The sequence below is a fragment of the Lampetra fluviatilis genome, unplaced genomic scaffold (assembly GCF_964198595.1).
Source record: "Lampetra fluviatilis unplaced genomic scaffold, kcLamFluv1.1 SCAFFOLD_265, whole genome shotgun sequence".
Taxonomy (NCBI): domain Eukaryota; kingdom Metazoa; phylum Chordata; class Hyperoartia; order Petromyzontiformes; family Petromyzontidae; genus Lampetra; species Lampetra fluviatilis.
Window position 1 is genome coordinate 60,001 of NW_027620732.1, and position 20,000 is coordinate 80,000.

A 20,000-nucleotide genomic window follows, 5' to 3' on the forward strand; every position below is an offset into this window, starting at 1 on the left:
CCCCCTCCACACTGCCCCCTACACACTGCCCCCTCCACACTGCCCCCTACACACTGCCCCCTCCACACTGCCCCTCCACACTGCCCCCTACACACTGCCCCCTCCACACTGCCCCCTACACACTGCCCCCTACACACTGCCCTTACACACTGCCCCCTACACACTGCCCCCTACACACTGCCCCCTACACACTGCGCACTGCCCCTCCACACTGCCCCCTACACACTGCCCCTACACACTGCACACTGCCCCCTACACACTGCCCACTGCCCCTACACACTGCCCCTCCACACTGCCCCCTACACACTGCCCCCTACACACTGCCCCTACACAATGCCCATCCACACTGCCCCCTACACACTGCCCCCTACACACTGCACACTGCCCCTCCACACTGCCCCCTACACACTGCCCATCCACACTGCCCCTACACACTGCGCACTGCCCCTCCACACTGCCCCCTACACACTGCCCCTACACACTGCACACTGCCCCCTACACACTGCCCACTGCCCCTACACACTGCCCCTCCACACTGCCCCCTACACACTGCCCCCTACACACTGCCCCTACACAATGCCCATCCACACTGCCCCCTACACACTGCCCCCCACACACTGCCCCCACACACTGCCCCTACACACTGCCCCCTACACACTGCCCCCACACACTGCCCCCTACACACTACACACTGCCCCCCACACACTGCCCCCCACACACTGCCCCTACACACTGCCCCCCACACACTGCCCCCCACACACTGCCCCCCACACACTGCCCCCCACACACTGCCCCCCACACACTGCACACTGCCCCCTACACACTGCCCCCTACACACTGCCCCTCACACACTGCCCCCCACACACTGCACACTGCCCCCTACACACTGCCCCCCACACACTGCACACTGCCCCCTACACACTGCCCCTACACACTGCCCCCTACACACTGCCCCCCACACACTGCACACTGCCCCCCACACACTGCACACTGCCCCCCACACACTGCCCCTACACACTGCCCCCTACACACTGCCCCCACACACTGCCCCCACACACTGCCCCCACACACTGCCCCCACACACTGCCCATCCACACTGCCCCCACACACTGCCCCCACACACTGCCCCCACACACTGCCCCCACACACTGCCCCCACACACTGCCCCCACACACTGCCCCCTACACACTGCCCCCTACACACTGCCCCCACACACTGCCCCCACACACTGCCCCCACACACTGCCCATCCACACTGCCCCCTACACACTGCCCCCTACACACTGCACACTGCCCCCTACACACTGCCCCCCACACACTGCACACTGCCCCCTACACACTGCCCCCTACACACTGCACACTGCCCCTACACACTGCCCCCCACACACTGCCCCCTACACACTGCCCCCTGTGGTGCCCACCAGGTGTAGATCTGGAGCTCGGCAGGTGGTGTCCCGCCCCGCGTGAAGTCTTCTGAGCGGTGGTGACGCCCCGTGTCGGACGTGAACACTCGCAGCAGAAGCGGGCATGTCTAGCACACACACACACACACAGTGACACACACACACAGTGACACACACACAGTGACACACACACAGTGACACACACACACACACAGTGACACACACACACACACAGTGACACACACACAGTGACACACACACACACACAGTGACACACACACACACACAGTGACACACACACAGTGACACACACACAGTGACACACACACAGTGACACACACACAGTGACACACACACACACACAGTGACACACACACAGTGACACACACACACACAGTGACACACACACACACAGTGACACACACACAGTGACACACACACAGTGACACACACACACACAGTGACACACACACACACAGTGACACACACACAGTGACACACACACAGTGACACACACACACAGTGACACACACACACAGTGACACACACACACAGTGACACACACACACAGTGACACACACACACAGTGACACACACACAGTGACACACACACAGTGACACACACACAGTGACACACACACAGTGACACACACACAGTGACACACACACACACAGTGACACACACACACACAGTGACACACACACACACAGTGACACACACACACACAGTGACACACACACACACACAGTGACACACACACAGTGACACACACACAGTGACACACACACAGTGAGACACACACACTGACACACACACAGTGACACACACAGTGACACACACACACACACACACACAGTGACACACACACAGTGACACACACACAGTGACACACACAGTGACACACACACAGTGACACACACACAGTGACACACACACAGTGACACACACACAGTGAGACACACACAGTGACACACACACAGTGACACACACACAGTGACACACACACACACACACAGTGACACACACACAGTGACACACACACAGTGACACACACACAGTGACACACACACAGTGACACACACACACACAGTGACACACACACACACAGTGACACACACACAGTGACACACACACAGTGACACACACACAGTGACACACACACAGTGACACACACACAGTGACACACACACACACAGTGACACACACACAGTGACACACACACAGTGACACACACACAGTGACACACACACAGTGACACACACACAGTGACACACACACACACAGTGACACACACACACACAGTGACACACACACACACAGTGACACACACACAGTGACACACACACAGTGACACACACACAGTGACACACACACACACAGTGACACACACACAGTGACACACACACAGTGACACACACACAGTGACACACACACACACAGTGACACACACACAGTGACACACACACAGTGACACACACACAGTGACACACACACAGTGACACACACACAGTGACACGCACACAGTGACACGCACACAGTGACACACACACAGTGACACACACACAGTGACACACACACAGTGACACACACACACACAGTGACACACACACAGTGACACACACACAGTGACACACACACAGTGACACACACACAGTGACACACACACAGTGACACACACACACACAGTGACACACACACAGTGACACACACACACAGTGACACACACACACAGTGACACACACACAGTGACACACACACACAGTGACACACACACACAGTGACACACACACACAGTGACACACACACACAGTGACACACACACAGTGACACACACACACACAGTGACACACACACACACAGTGACACACACACACAGTGACACACACACACACAGTGACACACACACACACACAGTGACACACACACACACACACAGTGACACACACACAGTGACACACACACAGTGACACACACACAGTGACACACACACAGTGACACACACACAGTGACACACACACAGTGACACACACACAGTGACACACACACACACACAGTGACACACACACACAGTGACACACACACACAGTGACACACACACACAGTGACACACACACACAGTGACACACACACACAGTGACACACACACAGTGACACACACACAGTGACACACACACAGTGACACACACACACACAGTGACACACACACAGTGACACACACACACAGTGACACACACACACAGTGACACACACACACAGTGACACACACACAGTGACACACACACAGTGACACACACACACACACAGTGACACACACACAGTGACACACACACAGTGACACACACACACAGTGACACACACACACAGTGACACACACACAGTGACACACACACAGTGACACACACACACAGTGACACACACAGTGACACACACACAGTGACACACACACAGTGACACACACACAGTGACACACACACAGTGACACACACACAGTGACACACACACACACACAGTGACACACACACAGTGACACACACACAGTGACACACACACACAGTGACACACACACACAGTGACACACACACACAGTGACACACACACAGTGACACACACACAGTGACACACACACAGTGACACACACACAGTGACACACACACAGTGACACACACACACAGTGACACACACACAGTGACACACACACACACACACAGTGACACACACACACACAGTGACACACACACACACAGTGACACACACACACACAGTGACACACACACACACAGTTACACACAGTGACACACACACACACACAGTGACACAGTGACACACAGTGACACACACACAGTGACACACACACACAGTGACACACACACAGTGACACACACACACAGTGACACACACACACACACAGTGACACACACACACACAGTGACCCACACACACACAGTGACACACACACACACAGTGACACACACACACACAGTGACACACACACACACAGTGACACACACACACACAGTGACACACACAGTGACACACACACACACAGTGACACACACACACACACAGTGACACACACACAGTGACACACACACACACACAGTGACACACACACACACAGTGACACACACACACAGTGACACACACACACACAGTGACACACACACACACAGTGACACACACACACACAGTGACACACACACACACAGTGACACACACACACAGTGACACACACTCACACACAGTGACACACACTCACACACAGTGACACACACACACACACAGTGACACACACACAGTGACACACACACAGTGACACACACACAGTGACACACACAGTGACACACACACAGTGACACACACACACAGTGACACACACACACACAGTGACACACACACACACACAGTGACACACACACACACACAGTGACACACACACACACAGTGACACACACACACACAGTGACACACACACACAGTGACACACACACACACACAGTTACACACAGTGACACACACAGTTACACACAGTGACACAGTGACACACAGTGACACAGTGACACACAGTGACACACACACACAGTGACACACACACAGTGACACACACACACACAGTGACACACACACAGTGACACACACACAGTGACACACACACACAGTGACACACACACACAGTGACACACACACACAGTGACACACACACACAGTGACACACACACACACACAGTGACACACACACACACAGTGACACACACACACACAGTGACACACACAGTGACACACAGTGACACACACAGTGACACACACACACACAGTGACACACATACACACACAGTGACACACACACAGTGACACACACACACACACAGTGACACACACACACACACAGTGACACACACACACACACAGTGACACACACACAGTGACACACACACACACACAGTGACACACACACACACACAGTGACACACACACACACACAGTGACACACACACACAGTGACACACACACACACAGTGACACACACACACACAGTGACACACACACACACACAGTGACACACACACACAGTGACACACACTCACACACAGTGACACACACACACACACAGTGACACACACACACACACAGTGACACACACACACACAGTGACACACACACACACACAGTTACACACAGTGACACACACACACACAGTGACAGTGACACACACACACACAGTGACACACACACACAGTGACACACACACAGTGACACACACACACAGTGACACACACACACAGTGACACACACACACAGTGACACACACACAGTGACACACACACACAGTGACACACACACACAGTGACACACAGTGACACACACACACACAGTGACACACAGTGACACACACACACACACAGTGACACACACTCACAGTGACACACACACAGTGACACACACACACAGTTACACACACACACAGTCACACAGTCACACACACAGTGACAGTGACGGTGGGGGGGGTAAAGTAAGGGTCTCTGTGGGTCTCTGTGAGTGTGGGTCTCTGTGGGTCTCTGTGAGTGTGGGTCTCTGTGGGTCTCTGTGAGTGTGGGTCTCTGTGGGTCTCTGTGAGTGTGGGTCTCTGTGGGTCTCTGTGAGTGTGGGTCTCTGTGGGTCTCTGTGAGTGTGGGTCTCTGTGGGTCTCTATGAGTGTGGGTCTCTGTGGGTCTCTATGAGTGTGGGTCTCTGTGGGTCTCTATGAGTGTGGGTCTCTGTGGGTCTCTATGAGTGTGGGTCTCTATGAGTGTTGGTCTCTGTGGGTCTCTGTGAGTGTGGGTCTCTGTGGGTCTCTGTGAGTGTGGGTCTCTGTGGGTCTCTATGAGTGTGGGTCTCTATGAGTGTTGGTCTCTGTGGGTCTCTGTGAGTGTGGGTCTCTGTGGGTCTCTGTGAGTGTGGGTCTCTGTGGGTCTCTATGGGTGTGGGTCTCTGTGGGTCTCTATGAGTGTGGGTCTCTGTGGGTCTCTATGAGTGTGGGTCTCTATGAGTGTTGGTCTCTGTGGGTCTCTATGAGTGTGGGTCTCTATGAGTGTTGGTCTCTGTGGGTCTCTATGAGTGTTGGTCTCTGTGGGTCTCTGTGAGTGTGGGTCTCTGTGGGTCTCTATGAGTGTGGGTCTCTATGAGTGTGGGCCTCTATGAGTGTTGGTCTCTGTGGGTCTCTGTGAGTGTGGGTCTCTGTGGGTCTCTGTGGGTCTCTGTGGGTCTCTATGAGTGTGGGTCTCTGTGGGTCTCTATGAGTGTGGGTCTCTATGAGTGTGGGTCTCTGTGGGTCTCTATGAGTGTGGGTCTCTGTGGGTCTCTGTGGGTCTCTATGAGTGTGGGTCTCTGTGGGTCTCTATGAGTGTGGGTCTCTGTGGGTCTCTGAGTGTGGGTCTCTGTGGGTCTCTATGAGTGTGGGTCTCTGTGGGTCTCTATGAATGTGGGTCTCTGTGGGTCTCTATGGGTCTCTGTGGGTCTCTGTGAGTGTGGGTCTCTGTGGGTCTCTATGAGTGTGGGTCTCTGTGGGTCTCTATGAGTGTGGGTCTCTGTGGGTCTCTATGAATGTGGGTCTCTGTGGGTCTCTATGGGTCTCTGTGGGTCTCTGTGAGTGTGGGTCTCTGTGGGTCTCTATGAGTGTGGGTCTCTGTGGGTCTCTATGAGTGTGGGTCTCTGTGGGTCTCTATGGGTGTGGGTCTCTGTGGGTGTGGGTCCCTGTGGGTCTCTATGGGTGTGGGTCTCTGTGGGTCTCTATGAGTGTGGGTCTCTGTGGGTGTGGGTCTCTGTGGGTCTCTGTGGGTGTGGGTCTCTGTGGGTCTCTGTGGGTCTCTGTGGGTCTCTGTGGGTCTCTGTGGGTGTGGGTCTCTGTGGGTCTCTGTGGGTGTGGGTCTCTGTGGGTCTCTGTGGGTGTGGGTCTCTGTGGGTCTCTATGAGTGTGGGTCTCTGTGGGTCTCTGTGAGTGTGGGTCTCTGTGGGTCTCTGTGAGTGTGGGTCTCTGTGGGTGTGGGTCTCTGTGGGTCTCTATGAGTGTGGGTCTCTGTGGGTCTCTATGAGTGTGGGTCTCTGTGGGTCTCTATGAGTGGGGGTCTCTGTGGGTCTCTATGAGTGTGGGTCTCTTATGAGTGTTGGTCTCTGTGGGTCTCTGTGAGTGTGGGTCTCTGTGGGTCTCTGTGAGTGTGGGTCTCTATGGGTGTGGGTCTCTGTGGGTCTCTATGAGTGTGGGTCTCTATGAGTGTGGGTCTCTATGAGTGTGGGTCTCTGTGGGTCTCTGTGGGTCTCTGTGAGTGTGGGTCTCTGTGGGTCTCTATGAGTGTGGGTCTCTGTGGGTATCTGTGGGTGTGGGTCTCTGTGGGTCTCTATGAGTGTGGGTCTCTGTGGGTCTCTGTGGGTGTGGGTCTCTGTGGGTCTCTGTGGGTGTGGGTCTCTGTGGGTCTCTATGAATGTGGGTCTCTATGAGTGTGGGTCTCTGTGGGTCTCTGTGGGTCTCTGTGGGTCTCTGTGGGTCTCTGTGGGTCTCTGTGGGTCTCTGTGGGTGTGGGTCTCTGTGGGTCTCTATGAATGTGGGTCTCTGTGGGTCTCTGTGGGTCTCTGTGGGTCTCTGTGGGTCTCTGTGGGTCTCTGTGGGTCTCTGTGGGTCTCTGTGGGTGTGGGTCTCTGTGGGTCTCTATGAGTGTGGGTCTCTGTGGGTCTCTGTGGGTGTGGGTCTCTGTGGGTCTCTATGAATGTGGGTCTCTGTGGGTGTGGGTCCCTGTGAGCTGCTACTATTTGTGATGGGTCACATCGCTCTCCGACAAAACAGGGTCACACGCAGCAGCAGCCTGAGTTCGCCTGCTACAAGTTAAAGTGATTTCGTCGTTAAAACTTAATAATAAAAATAAAACATAATAAAATAATTCTCACGACGTTTCGGCCACAACGCAAGCAGCCGTCCTCGGGTGAAGAACAGGGCTGTCGGAAAGACAGCGGTTTATTTTTTATCATTTTATTATTTCCCTTCTACGTGACTTTACCGAAAGAACCAAGAAGATGAATCCCTGCAGTCACGAAAACTTTACATCGAAATTTAATTAGAGTTCGTTTGTATCTGCGTGTGCGGTGTGGATTAACGCATCAACATTCATCGAATAAGAATACAAATGGATTGTTTATGGTGTTGTAACATCTTAACACCAACCCTGTGTTTTTTATTAAAGGGTAAAAACGTATCGTTATATTTTGTTATCGTTCTAGAATTTTTTTTTTTACACAATTATAACCACGAGGAGGGGGGGGGTGGTGGTGGGTAAGTCTCCCGAAGTCGGCCGGACGCCGGCCGCTAGGAAAGTCCGTAGGCTCCGCGGACCCCGCGGGGTGGCGGTGAAGGCCTAAAAAAAAAAAGACTCGTTACCTTTTCCCTGTCGATGGGTTTCTCGGGGTCCTTGGTGAGGATCTCGCCCTGAATCACCGTCGACTCGAGCGCCATCGGAGGATCCTTGAGGGAACGGAAAAGAACGGAAAAGAACGAAATCCGCACTGCCGCTGAACCGCCGGAACCCTCGGCGTGGTTGATTCGAGACACCGCGGTTTGGATGGATGGCGCGGTGACGTCACGGCGCAGACCACGCCCTCTGCGCGGTGACGTCATCACGTCAAGTGGCGAAAGCCTGTGAACTAGCGAGTGACGTCATCGCGCAGACCACGGCCTCTGCGCGGTGACGTCATCACGTCAAGAGGCGAAAGCCTGTGAACTAGCGAGTGACGTCATCGCGCAGACCACGGCCTCTGCGCCGTGACGTCATCACATCAAGAGGCGTCTCAAGCCTCTCCGCCTGTGAACTACGGAGTGACGTCACCACGCAGAGGCCGTGGTCTGCGCGGTGACGTCATCACGACAAGAGGCGTCCCAATACTCTCCACCAATCCCCACGGTTGTTGTCGATTTCGTCATCGCGCAAAGCGAAGGGGAGGGGGTGGGTTTGGCGCGATGACGTCACCACGTCAAGATGCAGCCGGTGATCGGTGACATGACGTCATCGCGCTTTGAACGGCGTAACGCGACGACGTCACTGGCTGCGCACGTTGAAATAAAGGGCGCGAAGCGGCAAGTTTGGCGCGGTGACGTCATCACAACAAGGGTGGCGCGGTGACGTCATCACATCAAGGGGTCAATTACGTTTTTTACTCGCGCAGGGTCATTAACGATTGCGTCATCGAGCAAAAATTACCGGGTGGGTCGGCGTGATGACGTCATTCGCACTAACATTAATCGCGCTGAACCGCCCCCTCCCCCCCCCAACGGCTGAGGGGTCGTTGGTGATGACGTCATTACGCAAGACGGGTTGCGGAGCGCGAGGATGACGTCATCGGCGCAACGCCACGCGAAAGCCTTTACACCACAGGCCATTGGTTAATTACGTCATCGCGTAAACGACGACAGTCTGCATGATGACGTCATAGCATAAATCGACGACGGTCTACGTGATGACGCCATCGCGTCACACTCGACGGAACCTTGTTTATTTGATTCTGATTCGGCATTGGCCGCATTTGCCGTGACGTCATCACGCAGCGCGTAAGGGGGCGTGTTCTATGCCCAAATAAGGCGGTGACGTCACCACGCAGCTGGGAGGTGGGGGAGGGGCTTTGGTATTGGTGGGGGGTGGATGGGAGGGGGTGGTCTGATGCCCTTATAAGGGCATCACTCCCCTCGTAGCGGATGCCCCTCCCACCACGCGCATGCGCAGTGGGACGCGGCAGCCGACAAATCCCCAAGCGAGAGAGGGAGGAGGGAGGGAGAGGGGAGGTAAATAAAAAATAAGGAAATAAAAGAAAACAAAAAACGAAATATAAAATTGAACGTTAAACAGAAATTAACGAGATGAAAATGAGTAAGAATAAGAAAAAATGACGAAGAAAATAAAATAAATTAAAAACGGCGACTAAATAAAAAACGAAAAGGAGGGAGAGTGGAGAGAGAGAGAGAGTGAGGCGGCGGCGGCGGCGGCGGCGGGGAGAGATCTCGGGGAGAGCGGGGAACGCTTCACGAATTTGCTTGAGAGAGAGAGGGGAGAGAGGGGAGTGAGATAGATAGGGGAGTGAGATAGATAGGGGAGGAGAGAGATAGGGGAGTGAGAGGAGAGTGGAGAGAGAGTGGAGTGGAGAGAGGGAGGAGAGAGAGTGGGGAGAGAGGGGAGAGTGAGGAGAGAGGGGAGAGTGGAGAGGAGAGAGTGAGGAGAGAGAAAGGAGAGAGGGAGGAGAGAGATAGGGGAGAGAGAGAGAAGGGAGAGGAGAGGGAGGAGAGAGATAGGGGAGAGAGAGGAGAGATAGGGGAGATAGGGGAGAGAGGGAGGAGAGGGGAGAGAGTGGAGAGAGAGGGGAGTGGAGTGAGGATGATGAGAGGATGATGAGCGTTAAGAGGAGGCGGGAAATCCAGACAACATCAACCACAACAACAGCACCATCATCATCAGCACCACCATCAGCATCATCATCAGCAGCATCATCATCAGCAGTACCACCATCAGCATCATCATCAGCAGCATCATCATCAGCAGCACCACCATCATCATCATCAGCACCACCATCAGCATCATCATCAGCAGCATCAGCAGCATCAGCACCACCAGCATCATCAGCAGCATCAGCACCACCATCATCATCAGCAGCAGCATCAGCAGCAGCAGCATCACGGACACTTGACTGATCCACACACACACAGAGAGGGAATCTACAGACGGTAATCACCACCATCATCACATCGCTACCACCACCCTCACCACCAACCACCCTCGCTAGCCTCACCACCATTACCACCACCACCCTCACCACCACCACCCTCACCACCACCATCATCACCCTCGCTAGCCTCACCACCATTACCACCACCACCCTCACCACCACCCTCACCACCACCCTCACCACCAACCACCCTCGCTAGCCTCACCACCATCACCACCACCACCCTCACCACCACCACCCTCACCACCACCCTCACCACCACCATCATCACCCTCGCTAGCCTCACCACCATTACCAACCACCCTCACCACCACCACCCTCACCACCACCACCCTCACCACCACCACCCTCACCACCACCATCATCACCCTCGCTAGCCTCACCACCATTACCAACCACCCTCACCACCACCACCCTCACCACCACCACCCTCACCACCACCATCATCACCCTCGCTAGCCTCACCACCACCCTTACCACCCTTACCACCACCCTCACTAGCCTCACCACCATCACCAACCACCCTCACCACCACCAACCACCCTCACCACCACCCTCACCACCCTCACCCTCACTAGCCTCACCACCACCCTCACCACCACCCTCATCACCACCCTCACCACCCTCACCACCACCCTCACCACCCTCACCACCCTCACCACCACCACCCTCACCACCACCCTCACCACCACCCTCACCACCACCCTCACCACCACCCTCACCACCACCACCCTCACTAGCCTCACCACTTACCTCACCACCAACCACCCTCACCACCCTCACCCTCACTAGCCTCACCACCACCACCCTCACCACCAACCACCCTCACTAGCCTCATCACCACCAACCACCCTCACCACCACCCTCACTACCACCCTCACCACTCTCACCACCACCCTCACCACCAACCACCAACACCCTCACCACCACCCTCACCAACCACCACCACCCTCACCACCACCCTCACCACCCTCACCACCACCACCCTCACCACCACCCTCACCACCACCACCCTCACCACCACCACCCTCACCACCACCACCCTCACCAACACCCTCACCCTCACCACCCTCACTAGCCTCACCACCCCCCTCACCACCACCACCACCCTCACCACCACTACCCTCACCACCACCACCACCCTCACCACCACCACCCTCACCACCCTCACCACCACCCTCACCACCACCACCCTCACCACCACCACCCTCACCACCACCACCCTCACCACCACTACCCTCACCACCCTCACCACCACCCTCACCACCACCACCCTCACCACCCTCACCACCACCACCACCACCACCCTCACCACCCTCACCACCACCCTCACCACCACCAGCCTCACCACCAACCACACACACCACCACCACCCCCCTCACCCTCACCACCCTCACCACCACAACCACCACCACCCTCACCACCACCACACTTCACCACCACAACCCTAACCACCCTCACCACCCTCACCACTTTCACCACCCTCACCACCACCACCCTCACCACCACCCTCACCAACCACCACCACCCTCACCACCACCACCACCCTCACCACACACACCACCCTCACCACCACCCTCACCACCCACACACACCACCACAACCCTCACCCCCCTCACCACCCTCACCACCACCCTCACCACACACACCACCCTCACCACCCTCACCACCACCCTCACCACCCTCGCCACCACCCTCACCACCCTCACCACCACCCTCACCACCCTCACCACCACCCTCACCACCCTCACCACCCTCACCACCACCCTCACCACCCTCACCACCACCCTCACCACCCTCACCACCACCCTCACCACCACCCTCACCACCCTCACCACCACCCTCACCACCCTCACCACCCTCACCACCACCCTCACCACCACCCTCACCACCACCCTCACCACCACCCTCACCACCACCCTCACCACCCTCACCACCACCCTCACCACCCTCACCACCACCACCCTCACCACCACCCTCACCACACACACCACCCTCACCACCCTCACCACCACCCTCACCACCCTCACCACCCTCACCACCACCCTCACCACCACCACCCTCACCACCACCCTCACCACCACCACCCTCACCACCCTCACCACCCTCACCACCACCCTCACCCTCACCACCCTCACCACCACCACCCTCACCACCCTCACCACCCTCACCACCACCACCCTCACCACCACCCTCACCACCCTCACCACCACCCTCACCACACACACCACCCTCACCACCCTCACCACCACCCTCACCACCCTCACCACCCTCACCACCACCACCCTCACCACCACCCTCACCACCACCACCCTCACCACCACCCTCACCACCCTCACCACCACCCTCACCACCCTCACCACCCTCAGCACCCTCACCACCACCCTCACCACCCTCACCACCACCACCCTCACCACCCTCACCACCCTCACCACACACACCACCCTCACCACCCTCACCACCACCCTCACCACCACCACCCTCACCACCCTCACCACCACCACCACCCTCACCACCACCACCACCCTCACCACCACCACCACCACCCTCACCACCCTCACCACCACCCTCACCACCCTCACCACCCTCACCACCGCCACCCTCACCACCACCCTCACCACCCTCACCACCCTCACCACCACCACCCTCACCACCACCACCCTCACCACCCTCACCACACACACCACCCTCACCACCCTCACCACCACCCTCACCACCACCACCCTCACCACCCTCACCACCACCACCACCCTCACCACCACCACCACCCTCACCACCCTCACCACCACCCTCACCACCCTCACCACCACCCTCACCACCCTCACCACCCTCACCACCGCCACCCTCACCACCACCCTCACCACCCTCACCACCCTCACCACCGCCACCCTCACCACCACCCTCACCACCCTCACCACCCTCACCACCGCCACCCTCACCACCACCCTCACCACCCTCACCACCCTCACCACCCTCACCACCACCACCCTCACCACCACCCTCACCACCCTCACCACCACCACCCTCACCACCACCACCCTCACCACCCTCACCACCACCACCCTCACCACCACCCTCACCACCCTCACCACCACCACCCTCACCCTCACCACCCTCACCACCCTCACCACCCTCACCACCACCCTCACCACCCTCACCACCCTCACCACCACCACCCTCACCACCCTCACCACCCTCACCACCACCACCCTCACCACCACCACCCTCACCACCCTCACCACCCTCACCACCACCCTCACCACCCTCACCACCCTCACCACCCTCACCACCACCCTCACCACCCTCACCACCCTCACCACCCTCACCACCACCACCCTCACCACCCTCACCACCCTCACCACCACCACCCTCACCACCACCACCCTCACCACCCTCACCACCACCACCCTCACCACCCTCACCACCCTCACCCTCACCACCCTCACCACCACCACCCTCACCACCCTCACCACCCTCACCACCACCACCCTCACCACCCTCACCACCCTCACCACCACCCTCACCACCACCCTCACCACCCTCACCACCGCCAGGATCATGAAGAGGAGAAATGGCGAAGCGGCCAAGTTTCGGCGGCCTCCCATCAAGAGGAACAAGATCGCAGAGGGTCTCTACGGCAGGTGAGAGGAGCCTGTGGGGTCCTGTAGTATCACGGTCCTATAGTATCACAATCATATAGTATCACTGTGGGGTCCTATAGTATCACGGTCATATAGTATCACAATCATATAGTATCACTGTGGGGTCCTATAATATCACAATCATATAGTATCACTGTGGGTCCTATAGTATCACGGTCATATAGTATCACAATCATATAGTATCACTGTGGGGTCCTATAGTATCACGGTCATATAGTATCACAATCATATAGTATCACTGTGGGGTCCTATAGTATCACGGTCATATAGTATCACAATCATATAGTATCACTGTGGGTCCTATAGTATCACTGTCATATAGTATCACTGTGGGGTCCTATAGTATCACAATCATATAGTATCACTGTGGGGTCCTATAGTATCACGGTCATATAGTATCACAATCATATAGTATCACTGTGGGGTCCTATAGTATCACGGTCATATAGTATCACTGTGGGGTCCTGTAGTATCACGGTCATATAGTATCACAATCATATAGTATCACTGTGGGGTCCTATAGTATCACGGTCATATAGTATCACTGTGGGGTCCTGTAGTATCACGGTCATATAGTATCACAATCATATAGTATCACTGTGGGGTCCTATAGTATCACGGTCATATAGTATCACAATCATATAGTATCACTGTGGGGTCCTATAGTATCACGGTCATATAGTATCACTGTGGGGTCCTGTAGTATCACGGTCATATAGTATCACAATAATATAGTATCACTGTGGGGTCCTATAGTATCACGGTCATATAGTATCACTGTGGGGTCCTGTAGTATCACGGTCATATAGTATCACAATCATATAGTATCACTGTGGGGTCCTATAGTATCACGGTCATATAGTATCACTGTGGGGTCCTATAGTATCACGGTCATATAGTATCACAATCATATAGTATCACTGTGGGGTCCTATAGTATCACGGTCATATAGTATCACTGTGGGTCCTATAGTATCACTGTGTCATATAGTATCACTGTGGGGTCCTGTAGTATCACGGTCATATAGTATCACAATCATATAGTATCTCTGTGGGGTCCTATAGTATCACAATCATATAGTATCACTGTGGGGTCCTATAGTATCACGGTCATATAGTATCACAATCATATAGTATCACTGTGGGGTCCTATAGTATCACGGTCATATAGTATCACTGTGGGGTCCTGTAGTATCACGGTCATATAGTATCACAATCATATAGTATCACTGTGGGGTCCTATAGTATCACGGTCATATAGTATCACTGTGGGGTCCTGTAGTATCACGGTCATATAGTATCACAATCATATAGTATCACTGTGGGGTCCTATAGTATCACGGTCATATAGTATCACAATCATATAGTATCACTGTGGGGTCCTATAGTATCACGGTCATATAGTATCACTGTGGGGTCCTGTAGTATCACGGTCATATAGTATCACAATCATATAGTATCACTGTGGGGTCCTATAGTATCACTGTGTCATATAGTATCACTGTGGGTCCTATAGTATCACGGTCATATAGTATCACAATCATATAGTATCACTGTGGGGTCCTATAGTATCACGGTCATATAGTATCACTGTGGGGTCCTGTAGTATCACGGTCATATAGTATCACAATCATATAGTATCACTGTGGGGTCCTATAGTATCACGGTCATATAGTATCACTGTGAGGTCCTGTAGTATCACGGTCATATAGTATCACTGTGGGGTCCTATAGTATCACGGTCATATAGTATCACAATCATATAGTATCACTGTGGGGTCCTATAGTATCACGGTCATATAGTATCACTGTGGGGTCCTGTAGTATCACGGTCATATAGTATCACAATCATATAGTATCACTGTGGGGTCCTATAGTATCACTGTGTCATATAGTATCACTGTGGGTCCTATAGTATCACGGTCATATAGTATCACAATCATATAGTATCACTGTGGGGTCCTATAGTATCACGGTCATATAGTATCACAATCATATAGTATCACTGTGGGGTCCTATAGTATCACGGTCATATAGTATCACAATCATATAGTATCACTGTGGGGTCCTATAGTATCATGGTCATATAGTATCACAATCATATAGTATCACTGTGGGGTCCTATAGTATCACGGTCATATAGTATCACTGTGGGGTCCTGTAGTATCACGGTCATATAGTATCACAATAATATAGTATCACTGTGGGGTCCTATAGTATCACGGTCATATAGTATCACAATCATATAGTATCACTGTGGGGTCCTATAGTATCACGGTCATATAGTATCACAATCATATAGTATCACTGTGGGGTCCTATAGTATCATGGTCATATAGTATCACTGTGGGGTCCTATAGTATCACGGTCATAATGTATCACTGTGGGTCATATAATATCACTGTGTGTCATATAGTATCACTATGGGGTCATATAGTATCACTGTGTGTCATATAGTATCACTGTGTGTCTTGTAGTATCACTGTGAGTCATATAGTATCACTGTGAGTCATATAGTATCACTGTGTGTCATATAGTATCACTATGGGGTCATATAGTATCACTGTGTGTCATATAGTATCACTGTGTGTCTTATAGTATCACTGTGAGTCATATAGTATCACTGTGTGTCATATAGTATCACTGTGTGTCATATAGTATCACTGAGTGTCATATAGTATCACTGTGGGTCTTATAGTATCACTGTGTGTCATATAGTATCACTGTGTGTCATATAGTATCACTGAGTGTCATATAGTATCACTGTGGGTCTTATAGTATCACTGTGTGTCATATAGTATCACTGTGTGTCATATAGTATCACTGTGTGTCATATAGTATCACTGAGTGTCATATAGTATCACTGAGTGTCATATAGTATCACTGTGGGTCTTATAGTATCACTGTGTGTCATATAGTATCACTGTGTGTCATATAGTATCACTGTGGGTCTTATAGTATCACTGTGTGTCTTATAGTATCACTGTGTGTCATATAGTATCACTGAGTGTCATATAGTATCACTGTGGGTCTTATAGTATCACTGTGTGTCATATAGTATCACTGTGTGTCTTATAGTATCACTGTGTGTCATATAGTATCACTGTGTCATATAGTATCACTGTGTGTCTTATAGTATCACTGAGTCATATAGTATCACTGTGTGTCTTATAGTATCACTGTGTGTCTTATAGTATCACTGTGAGTCTTATAGTATCACTGTGTGTCTTATAGTATCACTGTGAGTCATATAGTATCACTGTGTGTCATATAGTATCACTGTGTGTCATATAGTATCACTGAGTCATATAGTATCACTGTGTCATATAGTATCACTGTGTGTCATATAGTATCACTGTGTGTCATATAGTATCACTGTGTCATATAATATCACTGTGGGGTCCTGTAGTATCACTGTGAGTCATATAGTATCACTGTGTGTCTTATAGTATCACTGTGAGTCATATAGTATCACTGTGGGGTCCTGTAGTATCACTGGTGTCTGTGGTGACGTCATTGTTCTGTAGTAACACTGGTGTCTGTGGTGACGTCATTGTTCTGTAGTAACACGGGTCTGTCGTGACGTCATTGTTATACAGTAACGCTGGGGTCTGTGGTGACGTCATTGTCCAGTCCTATAGCATCACCCTGGGGCCCTATAATGATTCCTGTGATTGTGATCATGATTGTGATCATGATGGCGATGGCCATGATTGTGATCATGATAGCGATTGTGATAACGATTTATGTGATTGTGATCATGTTAGCGATTGCTGTGATTGTGATCATGATAGTGATCATGATTGTGATCATAGCGATTGCTGTTATTGTGATAACGATTGCCGTGATTGTGATCATGATAGCGACTTCCGTGATTGTGATCATGATAGCGATTGCTGTGATTTTAATCATGACAACGATTTTTGTGATTGTGATTTTTGTGATTGTGATCATGATTGTGATTTTCGTGATCGTGATCATGATTGTGATCATGATTGTGATCATGATGGTGACGCTGTGTGCGTGGTGCTGCAGCGCCTTCCTCTACGTGAGGTTCCTCGTGGTCTGGGCCTTTGTGATCGTCGCCGACTTCATCCTCGACTTCCGCTTCGAGTTCCTGTGGCCGTTCTGGCTTCTCATTCGCAGCGTCTACGACTCGTTCAAGTACCAGGGACTCGTACGTGGGGGTCACGTGGGGGTCACGGGGAGGTCACGGGGGGGTCACGTGGGGGTCACGTGGGGGTCACGGGGGGGTCACGGGTACAACGTTTTGGCTTCTCATTCGCAGCGTCTACGACTCGTTAAAGTACCAGGGACTCGTACGTGGGGGTCATGTGGAGGTCACGGGGGGGTCACGTGGGGGTCACGGGGGGTCACGTGGGGGTCATGGGGGGTCACGGGGGGGTCACGGGGGGTCACGGGGGGGTCACGGGGTACAACGTTCTGGCTTCTCATTCGCAGCGTCTACGACTCGTTCAAGTACCAGGGACTCGTACGTGGGGGTCATGTGGAGGTCACGGGGGGGTCACGTGGGGGTCACGGGGGGTCACGGGGGGGTCACGGGTACAACGTTTTGGCTTCTCATTCGCAGCGTCTACGACTCGTTCAAGTACCAGGGACTCGTACGTGGGGGTCATGTGGAGGTCACGGGGGGGTCACGTGGGGGTCACGGGGGGTCACGGGGGGGTCACGGGGTACAACGTTCTGGCTTCTCATTCGCAGCGTCTACGACTCGTTCAAGTACCAGGGACTCGTACGTGGGGGTCACGTGGGGGGGGGGGGTCACGTGGGGGGGGGGGGTCACGTAGGGGGGGGGTCACGTGGGGGGGGGGGGGGTCACGTAGGGGGGGGGTCACGTGGGGGGGGGGTCACGTGGGGGGGGGTCACGTGGGGGGGGGGTCACGTGGGCGGGGGGGGGGGTCACGTGGGGGGGGGGGTCACGTGGGGGGGGGGGTCACGTGGGGGGGGGGGTCACGTGGGGGGGGGGGTCACGTGGGGGGGGGGTCACGTGGGGGGGTCACGTGGGGGGGTGTGGGGGGGTCACGTGGGAGTCACGTGGTACACGGAGGGGATGGGGGGGGGGACAAGGGGGACACGGTCGTTGTTGTTAATCTGGTTGTTGTTGTTGACCTTGTTGTTGTTGTTGTTGACCTTGTTGTTGTTGTTGTTGTTGACCTTGTTGTTGTTGTTGTTGTTGTTGACCTGCAG

At 53.7% G+C, this 20,000-nt stretch overlaps 2 protein-coding genes across 2 annotated transcripts in view; one reads left to right on the forward strand and one right to left on the reverse strand.

The window, feature by feature from the left end:
- The window catches only part of LOC144954330 (histone deacetylase complex subunit SAP18-like), a 13,737-nt gene extending 4,731 nt beyond the window's left edge, over nucleotides 1-9,006 (reverse strand). The window contains exons 1-2 of the mRNA XM_078884849.1: nucleotides 8,803-9,006; nucleotides 1,421-1,530 (exon numbers count right to left, since the gene is read on the reverse strand). Coding sequence (XP_078740975.1) covers nucleotides 1,421-1,530; nucleotides 8,803-8,877 — 185 coding nt within the window. The 5' untranslated portion in view covers nucleotides 8,878-9,006. The remainder of the gene's footprint in view (nucleotides 1-1,420; nucleotides 1,531-8,802) is intronic.
- A 5,604-nt stretch (nucleotides 9,007-14,610) lies between these two features.
- The window catches only part of LOC144954329 (macoilin-like), a 31,042-nt gene continuing 25,652 nt past the window's right edge, over nucleotides 14,611-20,000 (forward strand). The window contains 2 exon segments of the mRNA XM_078884848.1: nucleotides 14,611-14,773; nucleotides 18,828-18,969. Coding sequence (XP_078740974.1) covers nucleotides 14,691-14,773; nucleotides 18,828-18,969 — 225 coding nt within the window. The 5' untranslated portion in view covers nucleotides 14,611-14,690.